Raw genomic sequence first — 24,475 nt, forward strand, 5'->3', positions numbered from 1 at the left:
TAAACCACTACACAATTATCCTTCCAGTTCACAAAGTGTCAAAATTTGCACCCACAAACTGTCTGAGTCACCATGCAGTTGAATACAAATATTAAGTCTAACAGGGCATAGAAGGCAGATACATTTGGAGTAGATTGAACATCTGCAGCAGGTCTGGTTTTCAGCAAATCCAAAAGGCATCCCTGGATTTCAGATCTAAGATTAAACTACAAAATTGTTCACAAGGCATACTGAATTCCTGTTCAGATCTACAAGATGTAGTTTAGAGCTTCAGACACATACTGGAAATGCCACAGCAGCATGGAGATATTAATTAGTATAGCTTCTGTGGGAGCATTCCAAACTACAGTCATTCTGGAGTGAGTCTAAAATCAGAATTAGCTTAATTTTACAGTCAGATTTTGGTGAAACTTGCCAAGCTCGTTACCAACTACATAAGGAAAAAATGGTTTCTGTAGGGAGCAGGACTCACCCCTGCAGCACCTCCTGCTGGTTGTCTCTGGGAATTAGCTCATCCAGCCTCCAGAGCACCCTCTGCAGGCCAGTGTCCCACTGCCGCTTGGCCCCCCATGTCCCTCCCAGACCTGGTGCCCCATTATCTGGGGTGATGCCCCCCTGACAGTAACCCCTTTCTCTCAGGGTCTCCCCTCCCTGGGGAGCCCCCACCCACTATCCCCACCTAACCTCAGTATAAGGCTACTGACAGTCATTCTCTAGCCCCCACTCCCTGGGGCAGACTGCAGTATCAGCCTACTCATCACTGGCAAGGTTGGGTTTAGACCTGCTGCCTTTGCCTACCTCTGGGCTGCTCTCTGCAACTCCTAGTACATATTTGCCTTATGCTAGGCCACAACCTGGGGCTTTCCAGGCTGGAGCCTCCCCAGCTCCGCTGGTCTGGTCTGGTCCATCTCCCACTACAGCTAGAGGGAAACTGCTGAGCTCCTGGCTCCCAGCCTCTTGTATAGGGCCAGCTGAGGCCTGACTGGGGCATGGCCCAGCTGCGGCTGCTTCCCCAATCAGCCTATTAGATGCTTTCCCTGCCACAGCCCTCTCCCAGGGCTGTTTTAAGTCCTTAAGGGCAGGAGCGGGGTAACCACCCTGCTACAGTTCCCAAAAAGCCACCAAAGTCTATTACATAATTCAGGAAAGAGTGAAACCACTCTGAACGTAATATATTGAGCAGTGTACAAGAAAATTGCTTTTCTTTGTGAGAATTGCATGTGTGAGAGCAAATTTGTCAGTCTTTTTTAGAACTGTGTGTAGACTAGATACCTTTCCTCTTTCTTCAGGTCTCTACACAATACAGTTCTGAACCAAGGAAATCTCTTTCTTTTATAGGCTGACAATTGCCATGCTCCAAAACCAGGAAGGAAAAGAGCTTCCTGTCTTACTCACCTGCCTGTTATCTCTTTAGAGGACACAGTATGAATATGGAACTCTCTGTGCCTTGATTTATTTACCCTTTGGGATCTTATCTTGGGGTGCCCAGAACTGTGAATTACCCTGTTACCCTGCCTCAACAAGAGAGAGACTTGCTTGTGCTTAATTGGTTGTCAGCTCCCTAACCACCAGCAGCTTGTTAGCCAACCAGCCAAACTCCTCAGGCCTCTGCCAGCTCTTACTTCGCTTTGCAGGTTAAAAATAGGCATACACCCTATCCCTGAGCCCCTCTGAAAGTGCCCCCTTGTAGTGTGTCCAGCCCCTGCCACTGGACATTCACAGAAATTCCCAAGGGAAGAGAATACACACAGCTTGCTTGCTACAACTCAGGATCAGCTCCTTTATAACATCACGGCACTGTGATATATTTATAGTGAAACAATCAGAAGTTTATTATTAAAGATTAAGATTTAAGAGAGTGAGTAAGGACAATGAGTGGAAACAGAAATGGTTACAGATTAAAACAAAAGTAGAACATGCATCTTAGAGTCTAACTTAATTTTAACAAGCTAAAATCCTTGTCTAAGTTAGTTTCTCACCTAAAGCAATCTCCTAGAATCATCAACCCACATGGCTGGGATCCGCCATTTATGGATTCAAAAAACACTGTCTTTTTGCTCCCTCAGTGAAAGGTAAAAAGTGCTGACCCTATCCTCCAGTTATAGTCCACTAAACCTTTGAAATGCTCCTCTAGACAAAGCTCTTCCCCCCCGCTGTTCTTCCCTTCCTTTTGACTTTCCATCCCCCCCCTCCTGACTTGTATGTAAATGTTTTGCCTTACAATATCTAATCTACATATGTACCTAGGCACATAGGTGAATATACATCCTCTTATCTGGCAAAACCAGTTTTTTACCTCTCTGGGTAGTAACACCTTGATACAAACTATATTATCAGTATATAGGACATATTATCAGTATATAGACATAACTTTTTAAATATCATCCATACATATATTCCACAATGATATTAATGACCAGCATGATCTTGTCTTTCATTTAAGATCTCCCATGGCATTCTTTATAGATCAGTACTATGATATCAGTGTGTGGGGTGTACTGTCAGGCCAGTCAGGGGGCTACCGTTACAGAACAGTGAACCCTTTGCCAGGTGGCATGGAGGAGTTCTTAGGGACACAAACCCTTCTGTATGTGTCTGCGCATTTTTGTCCTGTCAAAGGGATCACTGTTTACTGTAGACAGAGGGTAACAAGTGTATTAGTCATTGTGTCTTGTCATGTGTCTTGTGTCATGATGGTCTTTACACTGTATTTCTGTTCAAGCTGATGACTGCAGTATCGAGTCATAGTGCTGCCATGGCCTTGGCCTTCTGCAATTACAAACTCAGTACAAGAATTATAAGGTTCCATTGTTAGGGGGCAGAATTACAGTCGCACTTACCCTTAGATACTACTCATGTCAGCTTTTGTGGTGGTGTTTGTTTTTTATTTAATTTTTAAAACAGCCTAACAAAACCTGGGAATTTTCAAGGTGATGGTGACATGGGGTGAAGGGAAGGAGCCAGGGAAGAAAGATTGTGGCACCATTGGGTGCTCCATCTTACAGTGGGGCTAGGCAGTGTGGGATCAGGGATCTGCACCAATGTCCCTGGTGGTTCCCCCCCTCTCTGCTGTGTCCAGTAATGGACAATTTAGGAAGTAGATGCATTGTTATTTATTAGCATTGGAATCTCTCGCACGCATCTCAATGATCCTTGTCTTTGGAAGTTTAGGGATGTAATAAGTGTTAAATGGCCAACCCCGATTTTTCATAGATTTTAAGGCCTGAAGAGACTGATCATCTAGTCTGACATCCTGCATAACACAGGCTATAGAACCAGGGATAGCCGCATTAAGCCTATGACCTCTGTTTAATCTAGAGCATGGCCCTTAGAAAGATATGCAGCTTTGATTTAAGGATTTCAGGTGATGGAGAATCTGCCTTATCCCTAGGGAAGTTGTTCCAATGCTTACTTACCTTCCCTGTCTCAAATTTGCAACTTATTTCTATTCCTCATTTGTCTAGCTTCAGTTTCCGGCCGTTGGATCTCTTTTGTCTTTGTCTGCTAAATTAAAGAGCTGTCTACTATCAGAAATCTCTTCCCCATGTAGGTACCTATAGATTTTAATCAAGTTGCATAATGATAAAGACAGGTGAGTGATACGGATTGAGCTGGATTGTTTGGTAAAATGGGCTCATTTGAACAACATGCATTTTAATACAAGCTACATCTGAGTCTTCTCTTGGATAAACTAAGTAGATTGAGCTCCTTAAGTCTCTCTCACTGCATTTTTTTCAGACCTCAAACCATTTTTGTTGCTCTTTCCCTTTCCAGCTTTTCAACAACCTTTTTGAAGTGTGGGCACCAGAACTGGACATAGTAATCCAATGATGGTCTTATTAATGCATATAGAGAGGTAATGCCACCTCCAGCTTGATATTTTCCTGCTTATGCACCCAAGGGTTACATTCACTCTCTTAGCTATAGCATTGCACTCACAGCTCATGTTCTGTCCGTTGTCTACCATGACCCCTATGTCCTTCTCAGTGTCATTGTATTCCAGGATACTGTCCTCTATCTTATAAGTGTGACCTGTACATTCTTTGTTCCTAGATGTATGACCTTGCATTTAGTTGTATTAAATGCATATTGTTCAAATGAGCCCAAGTGATCCAGTTTGGCCTGTATTACTGAGCTGTCATTGTTTACCACTCCAATTTTGGTATCATCTGCAAATTTTGCCAGCAATGATTTTCTATTTTCTTCTAGATCATTGATAAAGATATTGAATAGCATTAGACCACAAACAGATCCCTGCTTAAACCGAGGAAAAATAAACAAAACAAAAACTCCACTAGGATGACGATCCCCATGTGCAGTTACTTTTTGAGATCTGTCAGTTAGCCAGTTTTAAATCCATTTAATATGTACTACTTTGATTTTATATAGTGCTCATTTTTTATCAGAATGTCGTATGGGACTAAATCACATACCTATTGAATTCTAGGTACATGACATCAATGGTTATCTTAACCAAACTTGTAATCTCATTATAAATTGTACTAGGTTTTTTGACGCAAGAGATCTATTTTCTATAAAACCATGTTACCTTTGCCTAGGGTCAGAGTCAAGCTAACTGACCTATACTTAGCTGAATGATCCTGTATGTCCTTTTTTAAATATAGGCACAACTTTAGCTTTTTTCCAGTCCTCTGGAACTTCTCCAACATTCCAAGATTTATCAAATATCATCATTAATGGATCAGAGAGCTCCTAGGCCGGTTCTTTTGTAACTGTTGTGTGCAAGTTATCTGGTCCTGCTGATTTTAATATGTGTAACTTTTAGAGTAGCTTTTTAATCCTTCCTACTTATTGATGGAATAGAAGAATTTCCTTATCACTTCAAAGAGTCCTGTGGCACCTTATAGACTAACAGACGTATTGGAGCATGAGCTTTCATGGGTAAATACCCACTTCGTTGGATGCATGTAGTGGAAATTTCCAGGGTCAGGTATATATATGCAAGCAAGAAGCAGGCTAGAGATAACTTCCTAGCAAGAAGCAGGCTAGAGATAACAACAACTTGCTTCTTTCCAAATTTTCCTGATGCCAGTTGTAGTGAGTTGGTTGGATCTTCTTTGGGAGTATCTCAGTGGATGTTTATCTAAGGCTACCAGCAATGTCATATAATGCAGTGGCTGCAAATCTCTAGTCAGGTCCCCTAGAAAGTCTGTGTGATGACACATATTTTTCAGTAGGTCCCTGAAAAGTTAATGGGAAATCCTGTTTCACAGGAAAAGGGGCTGATCATCTCCTGCATTTCTAGCTAACCTTTTCACAGTTATGAGAGGAATGTATGTGTGTTTGAGAGAGAGGCTGGCTGGCAACTGATTGCCTACTTCCTATTTACCAGTCAAATCCCTTTCACAAGGAGGGAGATGTATCCCCATAAAGCTGACCAGTTAGTAATTTATTTCCATTTCGGAAAAAGGAGGGGATAAGCGGAGGGATGTGTTGTACTAGAATATCACCTCCTTGGGCTCTGCTGTCTTTAATCATAACTAAATCTCTCATGAGAATGTGATCCTATCAGGTTTCTGTTGAATTGCTCGGAGAATGAATTTTTCTTGATTTAAATTACAAAGGCTTGGTTCATTACAGCACTGAGAATTCTCTCTGGCACCTCTGCGTGTGGGATGGGGAAAGACTAGTGAGTGCTAAAACTACTTCCTGCAAAACACTTTGTGAATTTATACATTGACATCAATAATGCTACTTAGTTGCAAGAGCCCAGTTCATGTGGGAGAGTAGAGCAAAGTCTGCAGTTCAGACACTTGCCAACCAAAACCCTCCTTATCTAAGGGCTAAGGCTGTGTCTACACTAGAGAGCTAACAGTGGTGCAGCTGTACCGATGCAGCTGTGCCTCTGCAAGATCCCTTGTGTAGCCACTCTGCGCTAACAAGAGAAAGCTCTGCCATCAACATAAACCATCCCCGGTGAGCGGCAGTAGCTGTGTCGGTGGGAGAAGCTGTCCCACCAACGTAATGCTGTGCACACTACTACATTGCTGGCGAATCTTATGTCGCTCAGGGGTGTGTTTTTTCACTTGATATACTTATAAAGCTACCCTGCTGATCTTTGCCACAATTCTGAATCTAGGAGTAAGGAAGGGGTCCTTCCAAAGAGGGGCATGTTACTCATAAAGGATGTCCACTAAGACCAGTTGAGCACCAAACTTGTTTTAATCATACTTCTGGTTTATGTTGCTGGCAGAGGTGTGAGACCACTGCATTTTATCTTTTAAGCTCTGTATCCTCATTAAGAAATTAAAACATTTGTGGGCCTTTCATGTAATCTGTCTCCCTCTGGGATGTTTAAGTTATCTGTCAGCAGGTGACATGGGCCATAAAGGTTCAGAGAATTACCTCAACAGTATGACAGCCTCTTCCATTTAGACTGGAATCCAAGGCTCCTTTTCCCTCTGAGGCATTCATTGAAATTCCATGCACGGTTCATTCCTCTGGTTGTTTAACAATGTCTCTCATGTTTGCCCTGATTTTAAAAATCCTCCTTTGTAGCAGAGATAACATGGAGCAGGATGATATAATTGCAGTAAAGAGGCCCTGGAGCTTGCCGTAATAGGATAGTTCATCTGATGTGTATTGCCATTAGAAAATAACCCACGTATGTATGTTCTCAGGGGACAGTAAAGAGGCTTTTAAGGAATACACTTTATGTAGTATGAAAGCTAATGAGCAAAAGAGCAAGTCTGAAGAAAAACTATTGCTGCAAAAGGCATGGTTCCACTTCCTGTCCTTTACTGATCTCCTAGAATCCATCCAGTCTGAATATGGTCTCCTCTACCCAGTAATGTGATACTTTTCGTGCGGTACAGTCAGTTTCTGGTCCCATTTTCACAACACTGTGGTCTTTTTCATTTTCATCTAAAAATAAATAGCATGCCAAAAGTGTGGCAACATTGAATGCAGGATTGAAACTGCTGCTGTATGCATAAAATAAATAGTATTGTAGAATAGCAATCTCTGATATTCCATCCCCCATTTCCCCTCCCACCCCCCCAAAGAAAAGATTTGCTAGGATAATGTAGTTGCATGATTTCACTGAGAAGGTGATAAATTAAAGCTCTGTTACACAGAATCTGAAATATCCCATCTTCATCCTTTCCCCATGCCAGAGCCCACCTGGCCACTGTGCAGTAAGGGGATGCAGACACCAACCCACAACAGTGAACATTGAACAAGGGAGGGAACCACCCCCACTGTGCAAGTTGTGCCGATCCACAATAGCAAAACTTAGAGAAGAAATTGACCTGGGCAACTTGTGTCATTTACACTGCCATGAGGAGGAATTCAGTTTTGCAGAGGATGTGGTTTCCTTGAAGATCAACATGGGCCAGATTCATAGGTGATGTGCAAGGGGGTATAGTTGACATGTAAGTAAATGGGTAGAAGAGGGCTCAAATTGGAGTAACTTACATGTTGAGTTACACCCATATATACACCAATATATACACCAATATATACACTTAGGCTCTTTTCCACAGAACTTCTGAATGTTTTTTATGTGTCAGACAGAGACTAGCTGTCTGTCAGCATATGAATTCAGATATTTCATTTCTACCTTGTTTCCCTGGAACAATGCAGGATCATATTCTACACTTACAAAAAAAATAACATACAGTTTAATGCCCTTTAAAGGCCACAAGGCCACAGAAGTAGTGGTAGGTTTTAATGGTTTTTCATAGCAGCAGTGTTGCTTTCGAGCTTGATGCAGATTCTCTTTGTGATGTGGTGACCTAGCATTCCCGCCTTGACTCTTTGCCTGAGAGTGTGAAGTGGAAACAGAAAAAAGAAGATAAGGAAACAATATTTCAGAATCACGAACACCATAATTTTGAGAGAGTGTGATGCTAAGGATTCCCACATTAATTTGTTTGTCCTGCAATATGTTGTGGAATAAGATATGTAGGTTTTTCCGTGGTGCTCATAACCACAGTACTGTATCTGAGTGCTACACATACATTAGTAAATTTATCCTCACGGTGCCCCTAGGATTTAGGGAAGAGTTTAATTCCCATTTTACAGATGAGGAACTGCAGCACAGAGAGATTAAATGATTTACCCAAGGTCACATAGGATATCTTTGACAGAGCTGAGACCAGAACCCAGATCTCCTGAGTCCCAGTCCAAAGTCTTCACCCCATAGTATAAAAATAATTATTTCCTGGTGCCGGGCTTGTATAAATACGGAAGAAGCATCTCTGCTTTTGAACATCTTCAGGTAAGATGAGGGCTTTTGGATTGTCTTTTTCATGGTAATAGAAAATGGAATCTCTCTGCCAAATCTGAAATCCATAGTTGAGTATCTAATTGCCATGAGAGTGTATTGTATTTGTTACATACAATGCAGCTGTTCCTGATATCTTGACACACAAAAGGTCTGCCCAAGAGATAGTGAAAAATAGAAGTGTTTTCAAAAGGAAAAACACATAAATGCCATATTGTTCCCTTAGTCCAAGCAAACAGCTCCAGTTGGAATCAATGGAAGTTGTATGTGCATATCAAGAGCACACTTTCGCCTTTTCAAATAAAATTTTTAATGGGCTAGATCACAGTCATACACATTTATTCTGAGAGCAAGGTACAGGATCTGATCCAACTCCCAAGGAAGTCACTGAGATTTAAATCAAGCCCATGTAGAATATCATGGGAGCAACAAAATAAGGCTTGGTGAAGCAAGCATCTTTTTTCCACTGCCTCTCATCACCAGTGCCGCCCCAAAACTGTAGTGGTTTTAGACTTCTAGTTGTCGTCTCCTCTGGGAATAAGACCCATTAAAATGCTACATTTTCTGTGTACCTAGTCAAACATTCAATGATGCAGTAAAATTCTAGCATTCAAACAAAAGTCATTTGAATACATGTGTTACTCTAGGAAAATATATATAGCCAAAGGGTGTGAAAATTCTCCCCCCATCCCCAGTTCTTTTGCTGAAGCAGCAAACCGTCTAGCCCGGTAAATCTAATTTTCTACAATGTTTGCATCTTGCTCATGAATCTTGCTATGAATTAAGGAACTCACTTTGTTTAACATCTGTTACCCAGCTGTGCAATCGCTTTTCACTTTGCCAGTTTCACTATGCTTGTTAGATTTGTGGTGTGTATGGGCTCCCTGTGTTTGTGCATGTATCTAACATGTGGAAAGGCCAAATTCTGCCCTTGGACAAAAAAAAGCGGCTTTCATTGAGTTGCATTGCATACCTTTGAGTTGGAGTCCTAAATAAGGAGTTTGATTTTGTTAAAGAATGGTGCCATCTACTGGGGTTCTGCACTATAGTGTGTTGTGTGACATCCATAATATTGTTATAGCCAAGAGGATATGAATTGTTTTAAAGAAAAAAAATCAGTTCAGTATTAATTTAGGGCTAGATTGTGGCCAGTCTCTCTGCATGTCCACAAGAGAGAACAATAGCCATCCTGAAGAGGTTAGGGATATGGACCCATCTTCCCTACATATAACCTACAGGAGCCGGCAGGCTAGATAGCGGTGTACCTCTGTAAGGATTCTAGGAGTCGGTACCCACACTGCAAGCTCCAGGAGACACTGGGCCTGATTCTCATTTACATTAAGGCCCCTTTACTCTGTTCTAACAATGGGAAGGGGTCAAAAAGTGTGTCTAGATTACATTCCTCCTCACTTTGAAGCTCCTTTGCACTATGAGAGCAGTGTAAAGAGACCTTAGTGTAAATGAGAGTCAGGTCCATTGTGTGTCTCAGTGGAGCAGTAAGACTTGTATCCACCCCCCAACTCAGAGTGGCAGCTGGAAGATGTAAAGTGCCCTTAAATAGGAGAAAGTGCTTAATCTAAATATTGAGGGGGTATAATGGTAAAAATGACAGAGTATAGACTAGATTAGGGGGCGGAGCTTCTCTGAGTAGGGGTCCTATAAAGGTAGCCAGGCAGTGGCACAGGAGCCAGCAAACAGAGCTGCAAATGGAGGAGTTTGAGTGGGAGTTTGGGGGGAAGACTAGGAGGACTGTAAAGGACAATAGGAATTGAGAGGACTTGCAACCAGAAGGAACAGGGGGTAGACCAGAGAATCGCACTATCACCAGGAAAGGGCTGGTCTACATGATTGGAGACTCCTTACTGAGAATAATAGACAGGCCTGTAACCAGAGCTGACCCAGAGAACAGAAGGGTGGGCTGTCTGCCGGATGCTAAGATACAGGATGTGGACTTGAGGCTGAAGAGGATCCTAATAGGAGCAGGAAAGAATCCATCCTTCATGTGGGAACAAATGATACGGCTAGATTCTCACTGAAACGTATCAAGGGAGACTATGCCAGGCTGGGGAAGATGCTCAAGGAAATTGAGGCTCAGGTGATCTTCAGTGGGATTCTGCCTGTTCCTAGAGATGGGCAACAAAGGTGTGACAAGATGATGATGATCAACAGATGGCTCAGGCAGTGGTGCTATAAGGAGGGCTTTGGGATGTATGGCCACTGGGAAGCATTCATGGACTTCACCTGAGTAGGGAGGGAAATAGACTTCTAGGATGGAGGCTGGCACAACTGATTAAGAGAGCTTTAAACTAGGAATTTGGGGGAGATGGTTGGGAGATGTCCAGGTAATCTCCACATCGGATTTTAACATTGAGAGGGAAGAAAATGAAGTAAGAAAGGATACAGCTGTGGATAGGAGAATGGACATAAGGAGGAAGGGTAGTGTAGATACTAGTCTAATAGGTGATACTGGCGGTAGAATGTCTGTGCCTAATCGGGTAAAGAATGTGAGCAAAGCCAAACAGCAAAAATTAAGATGTTTGTACACTAATGCGAGGAGGGAGCCTAGGTAACAAAATGAAGGAACTAGAGTTACTGGTGCAGGAAGTGAAACCAAATATTATAGCGATAACAGGAACATGGTGGAATAGTAGTCATGACTGGGGTACAGGTATTGAAGGGTATGTGCTGTTTAGGAAAGATAGAAATAAAGGCAAAGGTGGTGGAGTAGCATTGTATATCAATGATGAGGTAGACTGTAAAGAAATAAGAAGGGATGGAATGGATAAGACTGTCTGGGCAAGAATCACATTGGGGAAGACAGCTACTAGAGCTGGGATAGTGCTTGTGGTGTGATTTGGATATGGATAGAGACCTCTTTACTGTTTTTAATGACGTAAATACTAATGGGAATTGTGTGATCATGGGAGACTTTAACTTTCCAGATATAGACTGGAAGACAAGTGCTAGTAATAATATAATAATAAGGCTCAGATTTTCCTGGATGCGATCATAGGCGCCAATTCCGTGGGTGCACCAGCAGCTCCCCGCCCCCCCCGCCCCAGCTCACCTCCACCTCCACGCTGGGAGGTGGGAGGTGGGAGGAGGGGGAACACAGCACACTCGGGGAAGAGACATCGCGTGGGCAGGGATTTGGGGAAGGGGTTCAATAGGGGCAGGAAGGGGGCAGAGTTGGGGTGGGGACTGTGGGGAAGAAGTTGGAATGGGGGCAGGGCAGGTGTAGGGGCGGGGCTGGGGGGCGGAGGGGGGGGCTCGAGCACCCACCAACACCAGGAAAAGATGGCACCTATGGATGCAATAGCTGATGGATTTCTTCACCAAGTAGTTGCTGAACCAACAAAAGCGGATGCCATTTTAGATTTGGTTTTGGTGAGTAGTGAGGACCTCATAGAAGAAATGGTTGTAGGAGATAACTTTGGTCCAAGCGATCATGAGCTAATTCAGTTCAAACTAAATGGAAGGATAAACAAAAATAGATCTGTGACTAGGGTTTTTTATTTCAAAAGGGCTAACTTTAAAGAATTAAGGAAATTAGTTAGGGAAGTGGATTGGACTGAAGAATTTATGGATCTAAAGGCGGAGGAGGCTTGGAATTACTTCAAAGTTGCAGAAACTATCTGAAACCTGCCTCCCAAGAAAGGGGAAAAAAATCATAGGCAGGAGTTTTAGACCAAGCTGGATGAGCAAGCATCTCAGAGAAGTGATTAAGAAAAAGGAGAAAGAAACTCAAGGGTTGTACAGTATGACTGGAGAATTGCAAACATAGTTCCTATTTTTAAGAAAGGGGAAAAACGTGTTCCAGGTAACTACAGGCCTGTCAGTTTGACATCTGTAGTATGCAAGGTCTTGGAAATTTTTTTGAAGGCGAAAGTAATTAAGGACATTGAGGTCATTGGGAATTGGGACAAATTACAACATGGCTTTACAAAAGGTAGATCGTGCCAAACCAACCTGATCTCCTTCTTTGAGAAGGCAACAGATTTTTTAGATAAAGGAAATGCAGTGGATCTAATTTACCTTGATTTCAGTAAGTTATTTGATACGGTTCCACATGGGGAATTATTAGTTAAATTGGAGAAAAGATGGGGATCAATATGAAAATTGAAAGGTAGATAAGGAACTGGTTAAAGGGGAGACTACAGTGGGTCATACTGAAAGGTGAACTGGCAGGCTGGAGGGAGGTTACTAGTGGAGTTCCTCAGGGATCGGTTTTGGGACCAATCTTACTTAATCTTTTTATTACTGACCTCGGCACAAAATGTGGGAGTGTGCTAATAAAGTTTGCGGATGACACAAAGCTAGGAGGTATTGCCAATACAGAGAAGTACCGGGATATCATACAGGAAGATCTGGAAGACCTTGTAAAGTGGAGTAATAGTAATAAGATGAAATTTAAGAGTGGAAAGTGCAAGGTCATGCATTTAGAGATTAATAACAAGATTTTTTGTTATAAACTGGGGACTCATCTGTTAGAAGTAACAGTGGAGGAGAAGGACCTCGGAGTATTGGTTGATCACAGGACCACTATGAGCCGCCAATGTGATATGGCCATGAAAAAAGCTAATGCAGTCTTGGGATGCATTAGGTGAAGTATTTCCAGTAGAGATAAGGAGGTGTTAGTACCATTATACAAGGCACTGGTGAGACCTCATCTGGAATACTGTGTGCAGTTCTGGTCTCCCATGTTTAAGAAGGATGAATTCAAACTGGAACAGGCACAGAGAAGGGCTGCTAGGATGATCCGAGGAATGGAAAACATGTCTTATGAAAGGAGACTCAAAGAGTTCGGCTTGTTTAGCCTAACCAAAAGAAGGCTGAGGGGAGATATGATTGCTCTCTATAAACATATCAGAGGGATAAATACCAGGGAGGGAGTGGAATTATTTAAGCTCAGTACCAATGTGGACCCAAGAACAAATGGATATAAACTGGCCATCAGGAAGTTTAGACTTGAAATTAGATGAAGGTTTAGACTTGAAATCAGAGGAGTGAAGTTCTGAAACAGCCTTCAAAGGGGAGTAGTGGGGGCAAAAGATATATCTGGCTTCAAGTTTGATACGTTTATGGAGGGGATGGTATGATGGGATAGCCTAATTTTGGCAATTAATTGATCTTTGATTATTAGCAGTAAATATGCCCAGTGGCCTGTGATGGGATGTTAGGTGGGGTGGGATCTGATTTATTACAGAGAATTCTGCTCCCACTTTTAAGTGATTCCACATGTTTTAGCTCAGTCCTTCAAATCCCAGATGTGTAATGCTAGGCTTTTTAATGTGTGACATCACCCCAAATAAGGGAGACGCAGGGGCAGAAGAGGATGTGAAACACACACAGACACACACACACACGTCTTGTGCAAACTTAGTTTCAGTGTTTCACATTTATGATGTTGATAATTTACAGGACTAGGCAATATGCTGACACCAGGTTTGTGGAAAAGCAGCAAATTAGAGTCTAACAATCCCAGTGCATTTGAGAGAGAGATGATGCTGTATTCCAGCCAAATTAATTTGTCGCCCAGGGAATTAATTCTTTTTCATCAAGTTAGATTTACTGGAAATGCTGATCTCATATCTATTGGGAAAACATTTTTAATGGGAAGCAAGCCAAAAATTCTGGCCAGAGGTGCCATATATTTCTCCTGTATAAAAATCTTAAGAGGAAAACTATCAGCACACAATGATATGGCATATACAGTGCCGTTGGTTACTTTATATTTCTTTATATAATCAAGAAATGCCCAGATGATGATTTCCAATTTGTGGAGTATAATGAAAAATGCACTGTATTCATGAATATAAATTGAGCAGATGTGACACTTATATTGTCACATGGAAATAACACAGTATTTGCTCTCTGTAATAACTCTTATTTGCCTGAAGTATGCTTATTCAGAGACGACCACCACAAAGTAGAGAGTGCTGTGCTATGCATAACTGAATGTTAAACAACAAAACTAGAGAGGAAGAGGTATTGTTAAGAAAAAATAAGCTCAGATTTACAACTTTTCCTTTGCTGGAGATATATTGTAGGGCTGGGATCCTTCTATGTTCTTCACACCTGGTTTCTGTGCAACATGTCCATCCACCTCCAATCTTTACTGCAGGCAGGCCCTCTCTCTTCAATAATACTCCCCAGTCCCCTTTTTCAAATGGTACTGGTGAAACCACTGACACTGGCACATACTATCTCCTAAGACTGCCACTGGTCACAGCTAGTTCTCTTCCTTCCCTCCTTTCCATGCTGCTACTCACTGCAGAGCTCTCAGCCCCACTCGCTTACCCATAAAGGGACAGCACATTACAAAAGGAGCAGTCCCAATCGAAATTTTCAGACCTGTCGCATTGTGGTGGCTTTGCATGCAAAGCTGATAGTAACTGGAAGCAGAAGTCATTTTTCCTCTCTTTATTCTGCCTTTCTTGGTCAGTTGTACCTTGGCTTTATTTACACTGGAGCACAGTGAAGAACCCCAGATAGTGCCTGTCTTGAAATTATTCGAAAATTCTCTTTCCTAGGCACTGAATAAGTCACTAGGGCAAAATATGAGCATCAGCATGCACTAGCCATAAATTAGAGGCAACCTTATAGTGATAAACCTCATAAGGAAGCAGAGATGTGTGTGTGTAGTGATAAAAATTGTTTTCCCGTTCTCACTTCTGCTAGTATCTTCACACTTTGTTAGAGACTTGATGGCTCATGGAATAGGTAACACAACAAGGAGCCTTTCACATTGTTTAGGAGCCAGGACAAGAGCACAAACCACTGTCCTTATTTAGGCAAAAACTTCCATTAACTTCAGTGGCAATGTTGCCTGAGTGAGGACTTTGTGATTAGAAACTAAAGGTGAAATCCTGGCTCCCTTTAAGTCAATGGGATTTTTTTCTATTGAATTCAGTGGGTCTAGGATTTAACTCCAAGTGGCCAAAAGTCATTAAAAACTCATATCTGTTCAGGTTCTTATGTCAAATACTGGGGTTTCAGCTAAGTGTCCCTTCGGGATGTCTGTGGCTCAGGATTGAAGAACATTAGCTGGACAGTGTATGGAAACTCACACTGTCATTGCTCATGATGCCCCTGTTCTGTGTCTAACTACAGTACTTTACCTTCCAGAACTGTCAATTCGCCTCCATTCCTGAGCATTATATTCACCTAGATTTTTATGTCTGGTAGTGGTTCTCTCAAAGGGGATGAGATTGCACAGGACATGTGATGGGATAACCAGTTTTTTAAAACAGGGCTTTAAGTTTTGCCTCCATGAATGATGATTCATAGCCAAGTGAAAATGATTGTTTCTTCCAGGTTATCAGCCTGTCTTGACTAATCAGCAACAAGGGTTCCAAGGACTCATGGGAATGCAGCAACCTCCCCAAAGTCAGAACCTGATGAATAATCAGCAGGGAAATCAGGTGCAAGGCATGATGGTTCAGTATCCAGCCATGTCGTCTTATCAGGTACTGACAAGCTGTACTTAATTTCTCTCTTTGAAAATATATACTTACAGTAAATGATAATGTCATGTCATGGAGGGTGACCTGTCTTGCTTTAGTCTTTTAAAAGTATTTCTCTGCCTATTTCTGGCTTCAGGCCTCGTTATGCACATGTCTGACTCAAATCTAGTGCACACTACATGCTATCTTTAACCTCCCTTGTACTTCCGTTTTCATTCTACATTAGACTACACTGATGTGATCATTATATTAATTATGGTTGAACTGGTCAGCACTGCATTGGATATAAAGGAAAATTTGGTTCCTTCCCTGAGGAGCTGGAATTAGAAAGTGAGAGAGAACATGAGAGAAATTGTTTTCTTCATCCCTAGGCCAATGCAAGATTGTTCCCTACAATGCATACGAGTCCTTTGTCTAATCCAGTTTTAAATTACTCATCTGTGGAGAGGGATGCGGAGACATTTTATATAGGAGAGGTGCTGAGAACCATTGAACCAAACTGTAAACCCTGTACATCATGGAATCCACTCCAAGCCAGGGGTTGCGGCAGCACCTTTCATTCCAGCACCTATGTCTGCGGAGGCTCCTTCCACTTCACAAGGGGACACTGTCCCAGAGTCAAACAGACTTTACGCTATATGTACTGGTAGACAGACTAGCCATATGGAATTATGGTTGTTAGACTTTGAGAAGAAAGGCAGTAACTTGATTTTAAACAGATTTCTTGACTCTCAGCTTCAGCTAGATTGACTGAAGTACCACGAGAGCCTGTGTGGTGATGAGAGGGCCTATGCTTCTATTTTCCACTAGTTCTTAGAAAACCAAAGGAAGATTAATTCATTTTAAAAGCATGTGGTGGTTGCGAGGCCTCTCATCTTTCCCATAGTCTGTTCCTATTGCCTAAAGTGTAAGGATAAGTCTGCTGGAAATTAGGAGGGCGGGAGAGGAGGAGGGGAATGAGTGTTTGGTAGAAATTGTTTTTCTGTCCTTTAGCCCCAGGTTTGTGGGTAAATGACCCTGTGCTTGGGTTAAAGACAGACGTGTGAGATAATATAAGTGTAGCCAGTGATGAGCTGCCAAAATATTAACAACCGGTTCCCTTCTCCTCACCCCATGAGGGGGTCATGCCCCCCCCCGGGGACTTCTGCCCCATCCAACCCCCCCATGTTCCTTGACAGCCCCCCACCCCGGGACCCGTGCCCTATCCACTCCCCTTCCCTGTCCCCTGACTGCCCCTTGCCACCCCATCCAACCCCTTCTCTCATTCCTGATGGCACCCCGGGACCCCTACCCCATCCAACCACCCCTTCTCTCTGTCCCCTGACTGTCCCTGGAATCCCTACCCCTAACTGCCGCCCCCCCCCCATCCAACCCCTGCTCCTTCCTGACTGCCCCCAGGACCCTTGCCCCCGTTCAGTCCCCTGTTCCCTGCCCTCTGACCGCTCTGACACTAATCCACCCCCCCAACTCCCCTGCCCTCTTCCAACACCTGCTCCCTGCCCCCTTACCGCGCTGCCTGGAGGTGGGGGCCCAGCTGGAGTGGGGCTGGGACCGGAGCCACCCAGCCAACATCGGTGCTGGGGCCGGGGCAGGAGCCGCGCCGCCTGGACGGGGCCGGGGCAGGAGCCGCGCCGCCGGATGGACGGACCGGGGCCGGGCAGGAGCCACGCCGCGCTGCCTGGTGAGGTCGCAGCTGGACCCGGGGGGCAGGAGCCACGCTGCCCGGCCCCAGGGTCCGGCCGCGACCTGGCCGGGCGGCGCGGCGCCTGGAGCCCTCCTCTCGCTGGCGCCCCCACCCCCTGGCCCCAGTTCACCTGGTGGAAGCCTTCTCAGCCCTCCCAGGCTTCCCGCACGAACAGCTGATTCGCAGGAAGCTGGGGAGGGGGAGGAGAAGCCGGAGGAGCTTCAGAAGAGGAGGCAGAGTAAGGTGAGCTGGGGCCGGGGGAAGGGCAGGGAGCTGCTAGAGCTTTTGTTAAATTTAAAAGCCCTTTTGGAACTAGTTGTCCCTCCAGGAACAACCGGTTCTAAACGGGCTTCTAAATTTAACAACCGGTTCTCGCGAACCGGTGTGAACCAGCTGCAGCTCACCACTGAGTGTAGCCTATGTGGATCCTTTGCACGCACTGATCCTGGAAAATTTTGGTCCAGCTAGGATCTGACAATGTCGCATATTAGTAGGTGATCAATCTGTGTTATAGCCTACATAGTGAGGCGGCTTTGAAAATCTCGGCCAGTATCTTTAACCCATTCAAATTATAGTTACACAATACAATGGTAATAGAAATGGGCCTAACATAGGAACCTTTTATCAACATGTCATGGGGTCTGCTCACAGCTAGTACACTTCCTCCTGGTCACTCCAGGGATTAGCTGATTCCAGGTCCGACACCTCCTTTCTGCCTCTCACCACACACTCTGCCTTCATTTCCTGGCTCACATCGAGGCAAGATGATTTGTGTTCACGGCTCAGCCCTCCGCCCAAGTCACATGCAGTCTGCCCTCTAATTTTTCCCACCCATGTGTGGAATGAATTTTGTTATGTGCACCAATATGGAGATGATGTGTCACACATCACCTCCATATCGGTGCACATAACAAAATTCATTCTGCACATAGGTGGGGCCGAGAGGTTTGGAGTGTGGGAGGGGGCTCAGGGCTGGAGCAGAGGGTTGGGGTGCAGGGGGGTGAGGGCTCTGGGGTGGGGCTGGGGCAGAGGGCTGGGTGCAGGGGGTACAGGCTCCAGGTGGGGGCGTGGGCTCTGGAGTGGGGCCGGGGATGAGATGCTCAGGGCTGGGGCAGAGGATTGGTGTGCAGGGGGCTGAGGGCTTCTGCTGGGGGTGTGGGCTCTGGGGTGGGGCTGGTAATGAGGGGCTTGGGGTGCAGTGGGACTCTCTGGGGCTACAGTGGGAGAGGACCCCCCCAGCTCTCTCTTCCCACAGCAGCACCTTGGCCGGGCTGGGTTGGAGCCGGGGAGGGGCACCTGTCCCCCGGCCATGGAAAGACGCCGATCTCCCAGCCACGGCAGGTTCGGGGGAGGGGCAGCTGAGCTGGGCCGGGTCGTGGCCAGGGGAGTGACACCGCAGCAGGTCCAGAGCTTGGGGAGAGGCATCTCTCCCCACTGCTACCCTGAGCGTCTGTGCCGCACAGTTTAGAGGGAACTTAGGTCACGTGTCATCAAAGTCTCATCTCTATGAACGGGCTCAGGCAGTCTTCCCATACACTTCCTCAGTGGCAGGTAGGGGAGCCCAGGCCCACCCTCTACTCCAGGTTTCAGGTCGGGGATCCTTGAGTTTGCAGCCAAGGTCTGTTCCATTCTGGCCATTATTGCCTTTTCCCAGAGTCTTTCCTAACCTTCTGGCTCCCCCAATTCTCTGGGTTTGCCAGCCCCCAAACTCCCTCCTCCCAGGGAGTAACTGTAACCTACTTTGGCTCTGTAGCCCCCAAATCCTTCACCCAGAAAGTGACTGCAGACTAATTCCCAGGGGCCAACTTCCTGCCTTTATAAAGCCAGCCCACCTCATTCCTCCTCGGCTGGGTGCCCTCAGTATTCAGTCAGGAGATTACTTAAGCCACTGATTCCCTTCAACTATGGCCTGTCTCGTTAATTGGCCCCTTTCTTAGTCCACATTAACCTGTGCAGGGCAAGTGTGGGGTGAAAACCCCATTGAAAAAAACCTTCCTCCTTTTAGCCTCCCACCTGAACTTAGATAAAATAGGAAGAGGATTCATAACACCCTTGTTTTTCCCAGTACAAGGATGAGACGTGTCACCAAAACCTTTTCTCCATGTGCAAACAGAACAGAAGTTCGTTTAGAATCACATCTGGTTTTACAAACACAAAACTCAACAGATGAGATTTTGTCTCAACAGAAACAAAATAGTTTGTGGTCTTGATTCTCCAATACTCTCCAGCTCTGCTCAAGAACAGAGGAGAGGGAGAACTGATTTGCAACTGGCCAGCCCTGGCATAAGTTAAAGCTGCAAACTTGCACCACTGATGTAAAAGTCCCGGGGACCACCAGCTTTACGTCAGCAGAGATTTTCCAGCAGCTTTACGTTCATTTTATGCTGCATGAACCAGGGGTGGCCGATCTGTGGCTCCAGAGCCACATGCGGCTCTTCAGAAGTTAATATGCGGCTCTTTGAATAAGCACCGACTCCGGGGCTGGAGCTACAGGCGCCAACTTTCTAATGTGCCAGGTGTGCTCACTGCTCAACCCCTGACTCTGCCACAGGCCCTGCCCCCCACTCTACCCCTTTCTGCCCCCTCCCCTGAGCCTGCCATGCCCTTGCTCCTCCTCCCCCCCCCCCGCCTCCTGCATGCCACAAAACAGCTGATCGGGAGGTGCAGGGAGGGAGGGGGAGCACTGATCTGTGGGGGTGCCAGTGGGTGGGAGGCACTGGGAGTGGCGGGGGTGGATGGGGGGCTGCTGCCGTATTACTGTGGCTCTTTGGCAAGCTACACTGGTAAATTCTAGCTCCTTCTCAGGCTCAGGTTGTCCACCCCTGGCATAAGCAGTACAAAATGAACTTGGTGGACCAGTGCTTCTTCCTCAACCCATGGCTAATCAACAGTAGATTTTGTGATAGTTCTGAACAGAAGAAAGTGATATGCCCTGTAAAACACACTGAACATGCAAATCAAAATAAAAGGGAATGGGCAATTCGGAATACACTGGGGATACTTTAATTCATTTGGATCTAATTTACCAATTTGTTTTTCATATACTGTCTTCTAGGTGCCAATGACGCAGGGTTCTCAAGGACTGCCACAACAATCATATCAACAACCAATCATGCTACCTAATCAATCAGGTCAAGGAACAATTACAGCCACTGGAATGCCTGTTTACTGTAATGTCATACCTCCCACCCCACAGAACAACTTAAGGTTGATTGCCCCACACTGCCCCTCCAATAACGTTCCAGTTATCACTGCCAGCTGCAGGACAAACTGTGCAAGTATTAACAATCCAGGGTGGCAGATCAAGTACTGATACTGCGGCTTAGTGTGGATATACAAGGATAGCGGTGCATTATTTGACAAATAACTCATGGCCTTCAAATGAAGAGGAGCACAACAGGATAATCAGTTGGGGACATAAGTATTGACAGTGCTCAAGTGATTGCTGCTGGAATTCTGTAAAAAAACTTAAATTAAAAAGATGTTTGCTGGTTAATGGTGCATATTTTGTCATGTCTGCTAGGTATGCCTTTATAGCTTAGCTAGTGACATGAATTCATTGAGGTAAGATTTTTTCCTACCACTGAACACCACTGTGTAGATTGTAATATCCCTGATTCGGATTAGTTTTGTACTTTGTGTTGAGTTTGTGAAGCTAAAAGTATTTAAAAAAATATATAATAAAATCACATTGTACCAAAGCTGTAATGGAAATTTGAAAAAACAAAAAAAGAATTGCTGAATGGAAGGAATAATTTATATACACTATAGAGTTTTTTTATGGACATATACTGTATTGTAGTGTTTAATCACAATAAAGCTATTTGACCTCATGGAGAAAGGTCAGGTTTCTACCACCTGTTTGTTCTCCTCTCTCTTTTTGAATGTTGTTCTCCTTTGTTTTTTGTGTTGCTTGATTTCCGGTCTAGTTAATGGGAAAGCTGTTTAATGATGGGCTTGCTGCAATATGCTGAAGGAGAGGTCTCAACATGCAGGTTCAGGGTCAGCTTGGAAAGGTGTAAGATATTGGGACAGATACTCCACTGCCCCCAGGAAGTGCTCAGTGCAGCTGGGAAGAGGATCCAAAGATGATCTTAAGCTACATAAGAATGGCCACATTGGGCCAGGCCAATGGTTCATCTAGCCCAATATTCTGCCTCTGACAGTGGCCAGTGCCAGATGCTTCAGAAGGAACGAAGAGAATAGGGCAATTTTGAGTGATCCATCCCCTGTTGCCCATTCCCAGCATCTGGCTGTTGGAGTTTTAGGGACACTCAGAGCATGGGGTTGCATCCCTAACCATCTTGGCTATTTGCCATTGATGGACCTATCCTCCATGAACTTATCTAACTCCTTTCTCAACCCAGTTATACTTTTGGCCTTCACAACATCCCCTCGCAACGAGTTCCACAGGCTGACTGCGTTGTGCAAAATACTTAGTTTTGTTTGTTTTAAACCTGCTGCCTATTCATTTCAGCAGGTGACCCCTGCTTTTTGTGTTTTGTGACGGAGTAAATAATACTTCCCTATTCACTTTCTCCACACCAGTCATGACTGGTTAGACCACTATTTTATCCTCCCTTAGTTGTCTCTTTTCTAAGCTGAACAGTTTTAGTCTTTTTAATCTCTCCTCGTATGGCAGCTGTTCTGTACCCCTAATAGTTTTTGTTGCCCTTCTCTGCACCTTTTCCAATTCTAATACCTTTATGCTCCTCCAATCCTGGGGCCATTCCTACACTGACTGACAGTGGCCATAGAGGCCATTACTACAGCTGGGGATAGCACAGGAATTCCCAGCCACGCCACCACCCCTGGTAGAAGGAATGGGGCTGGTTTAAGAGTTACAGTGGTGGTGCCACAACACCCCAGGATCACTCTGCACAGCAGAGATTCTGCTGTGGCGAGCTTTAGTGCCATTTTGCAGCAAGGGAGCAATAAAAGGCTGTCCTGACTGTAGACCAGGGTCTGATCCATTATGTTCAAGCAGCAGGGGTGGCTTCTGCATTTGTTACCTGGAATCTTAAAACACATCCATCCTGTAGAAAAATGGAATTGGCTGAGATGACTGTTAAAAGGTTTATGGAATTCTTACACTGTTCCTCATGATTACATCCTGGTTCACTAAAACACCCACTTCCGTTTCATTTGGAAAGTTATTCCTCACGCTGATTCTGAAAAATGTTACGTAAAGTCATTGATGAAGACAGCTGTATTCCACTCCAGTGATGGCTGCACTCAGTGGTGGGTGAATGATCCCTGAACAGTCCTGCAGCTTGCACTTGGGCTCTCGGGTGAAGTCCACTGATCAACTCAGAATTTCTGCAGGACAGGTGCAATTTTCAGACCCCAGAATTGTGCATATACTGGTTGTAAAAAGCACTTTGTGTGAGACCTTTCTCATTTAAAGAAACCCTACTACAAATGTACATTTGTAGAAGTGAGATTTTATCTATGTTCAAGAGCATTTCTAACCCCAGGATGAAACAAATTATTATGTCCGCTAATTTAGCCATATAAAAGTATGTAGTTATTGTCTCTTCCCTTTAATTATAGGGCTGCAGCTTCTATACATCTACCTGTCATAAATGTAGGAACTGGGAAAGGGCTACCGTCCATATTTAAATCTAATAGTCTTCACTACTGTATGACAAATAGCCTTTTAATGGATCACTCTTCTTGTGTAACTTAAGTTTCTAAAATGTGGAATTGTACAGGGTCATAGGTAATGCCAACATTGAACTTTGTACAAATTAATCACAGTTGGTTTGCTGAGAAACAGTCAAGTCATGGGCAGGTAACGTAAATAGAATTCAGTCCTCAATTACTCTATTACTGATTGATATTTTATTTTATTTTATTCAAGCTGCAGCATTTGAATTTTGGCTGGGATCCCGAACTCATGGTTACACTCGCAGGTGTTTGGGTTTTATTTTCTTAATACTATTTTATGTAATATCTATGTTTCTTCTCATCACTCCTGTAATTAGATATAACTGAGTGACACGAACCACTATGAACTGAATGAAAATCTCACTGGCATGACTATAGTGTAATCAGCCATCCGTTCCAAGACCAGAGAGTCCAGGCCAGGCCTCAGGGAGGCTATGTTTAGTTAGCCCGGGAGCCAGAGAGCTGTACAGAAGTCCTGTCTCTGTGTGTGCATTCAGTACATTGAATAAGTAATCCCCTTTGTAGTCACTACATCTGAGTCCTATTTCTTCTCCCCCATGAAGGACACTACGGTTATTCACTTAACTTTCCTTCCCACCTCAGAATTAGAAATAATACAACTTGTTGACAAACTGAATGTTGATGGAAAATTGGTTTTCAACAAAACAAAGTTTTTTGTAAAAAGTATCTGCTTTCTGCCATAAACGCAATTTTGTTATAAAAAAAAAAATCATCCAACCACAGACATATTTAAACCAATACCCAAAATATTTCAAACTTGGATATCCTGACTTGGTGCTTCACAGGAGTTATAATTTAGTTTCTTCGTGTTCCCATTCCCATTTCATGGGCCATGCTCCCCTGTCAGACTTAATCTCCCATGATGCACCATGATCGGGCTCTCATGATGAAACTTCCTCTCCTCACCTTAAGGGTAGACCATGACGCATTGTGAAAGATGTTGTCTAAGCAGGGAGCACAGTCTGAAAAGGAGATCATGAGGCACCTCAGCAGCATTTCTGAATCAGAATAATTTGGATTCTAGCAAAAACATTTTGGTTTTCATGTATCAGAGGGGTAGCCGTGTTAGTCTGGATCTGTAAAAGCAGCAAAGAGTCCTGTGGCACCTTATAGACTAACAGACGTTTTGGAGCATGAGCTTTCGTGGGTGAATACTCACTTCATCGGATGCATGTAGACAAAGTGGGTATTCACCCACGAAAGCTCATGCTCCAAAACATCTGTTAGTCTATAAGGTGCCACAGGACTCTTTGCTATTTTGGTTTTCAGTTTTTCATCAAAATATCAAACATTTTCTATAGGGGAAAAGTTGATTTTTTCCAGCCATCTCTAGCTCAAAACCCAACGTAAATATTATTTTAAAGTCAATTGGACCATGTCTTACAT

General features: G+C 44.2%; 1 protein-coding gene across 10 annotated transcripts in view; it reads left to right on the forward strand.

Annotated features, from left to right (window-relative positions):
* The window catches only part of ARPP21 (cAMP regulated phosphoprotein 21), a 265,503-nt gene extending 244,309 nt beyond the window's left edge, over positions 1-21,194 (forward strand). For 9 of the 10 annotated variants that reach the window (XM_039524292.1, XM_039524287.1, XM_039524285.1 and 6 more), the window contains 2 exons: positions 15,566-15,717; positions 20,454-21,193. In XM_039524292.1, coding sequence (XP_039380226.1) covers positions 15,566-15,717; positions 20,454-20,711 — 410 coding nt within the window. In that variant the 3' untranslated portion in view covers positions 20,712-21,193. Of the gene's footprint in view, positions 1-15,565; positions 15,718-20,453 lie in introns of all 10 variants that reach the window. The other variant, XM_039524293.1, reaches the window with a different exon arrangement.
* The last annotated feature ends 3,281 nt before the right edge of the window (positions 21,195-24,475 follow it).

Source organism: Mauremys reevesii, linkage group 2 (assembly GCF_016161935.1).
Source record: "Mauremys reevesii isolate NIE-2019 linkage group 2, ASM1616193v1, whole genome shotgun sequence".
Taxonomy (NCBI): domain Eukaryota; kingdom Metazoa; phylum Chordata; order Testudines; family Geoemydidae; genus Mauremys; species Mauremys reevesii.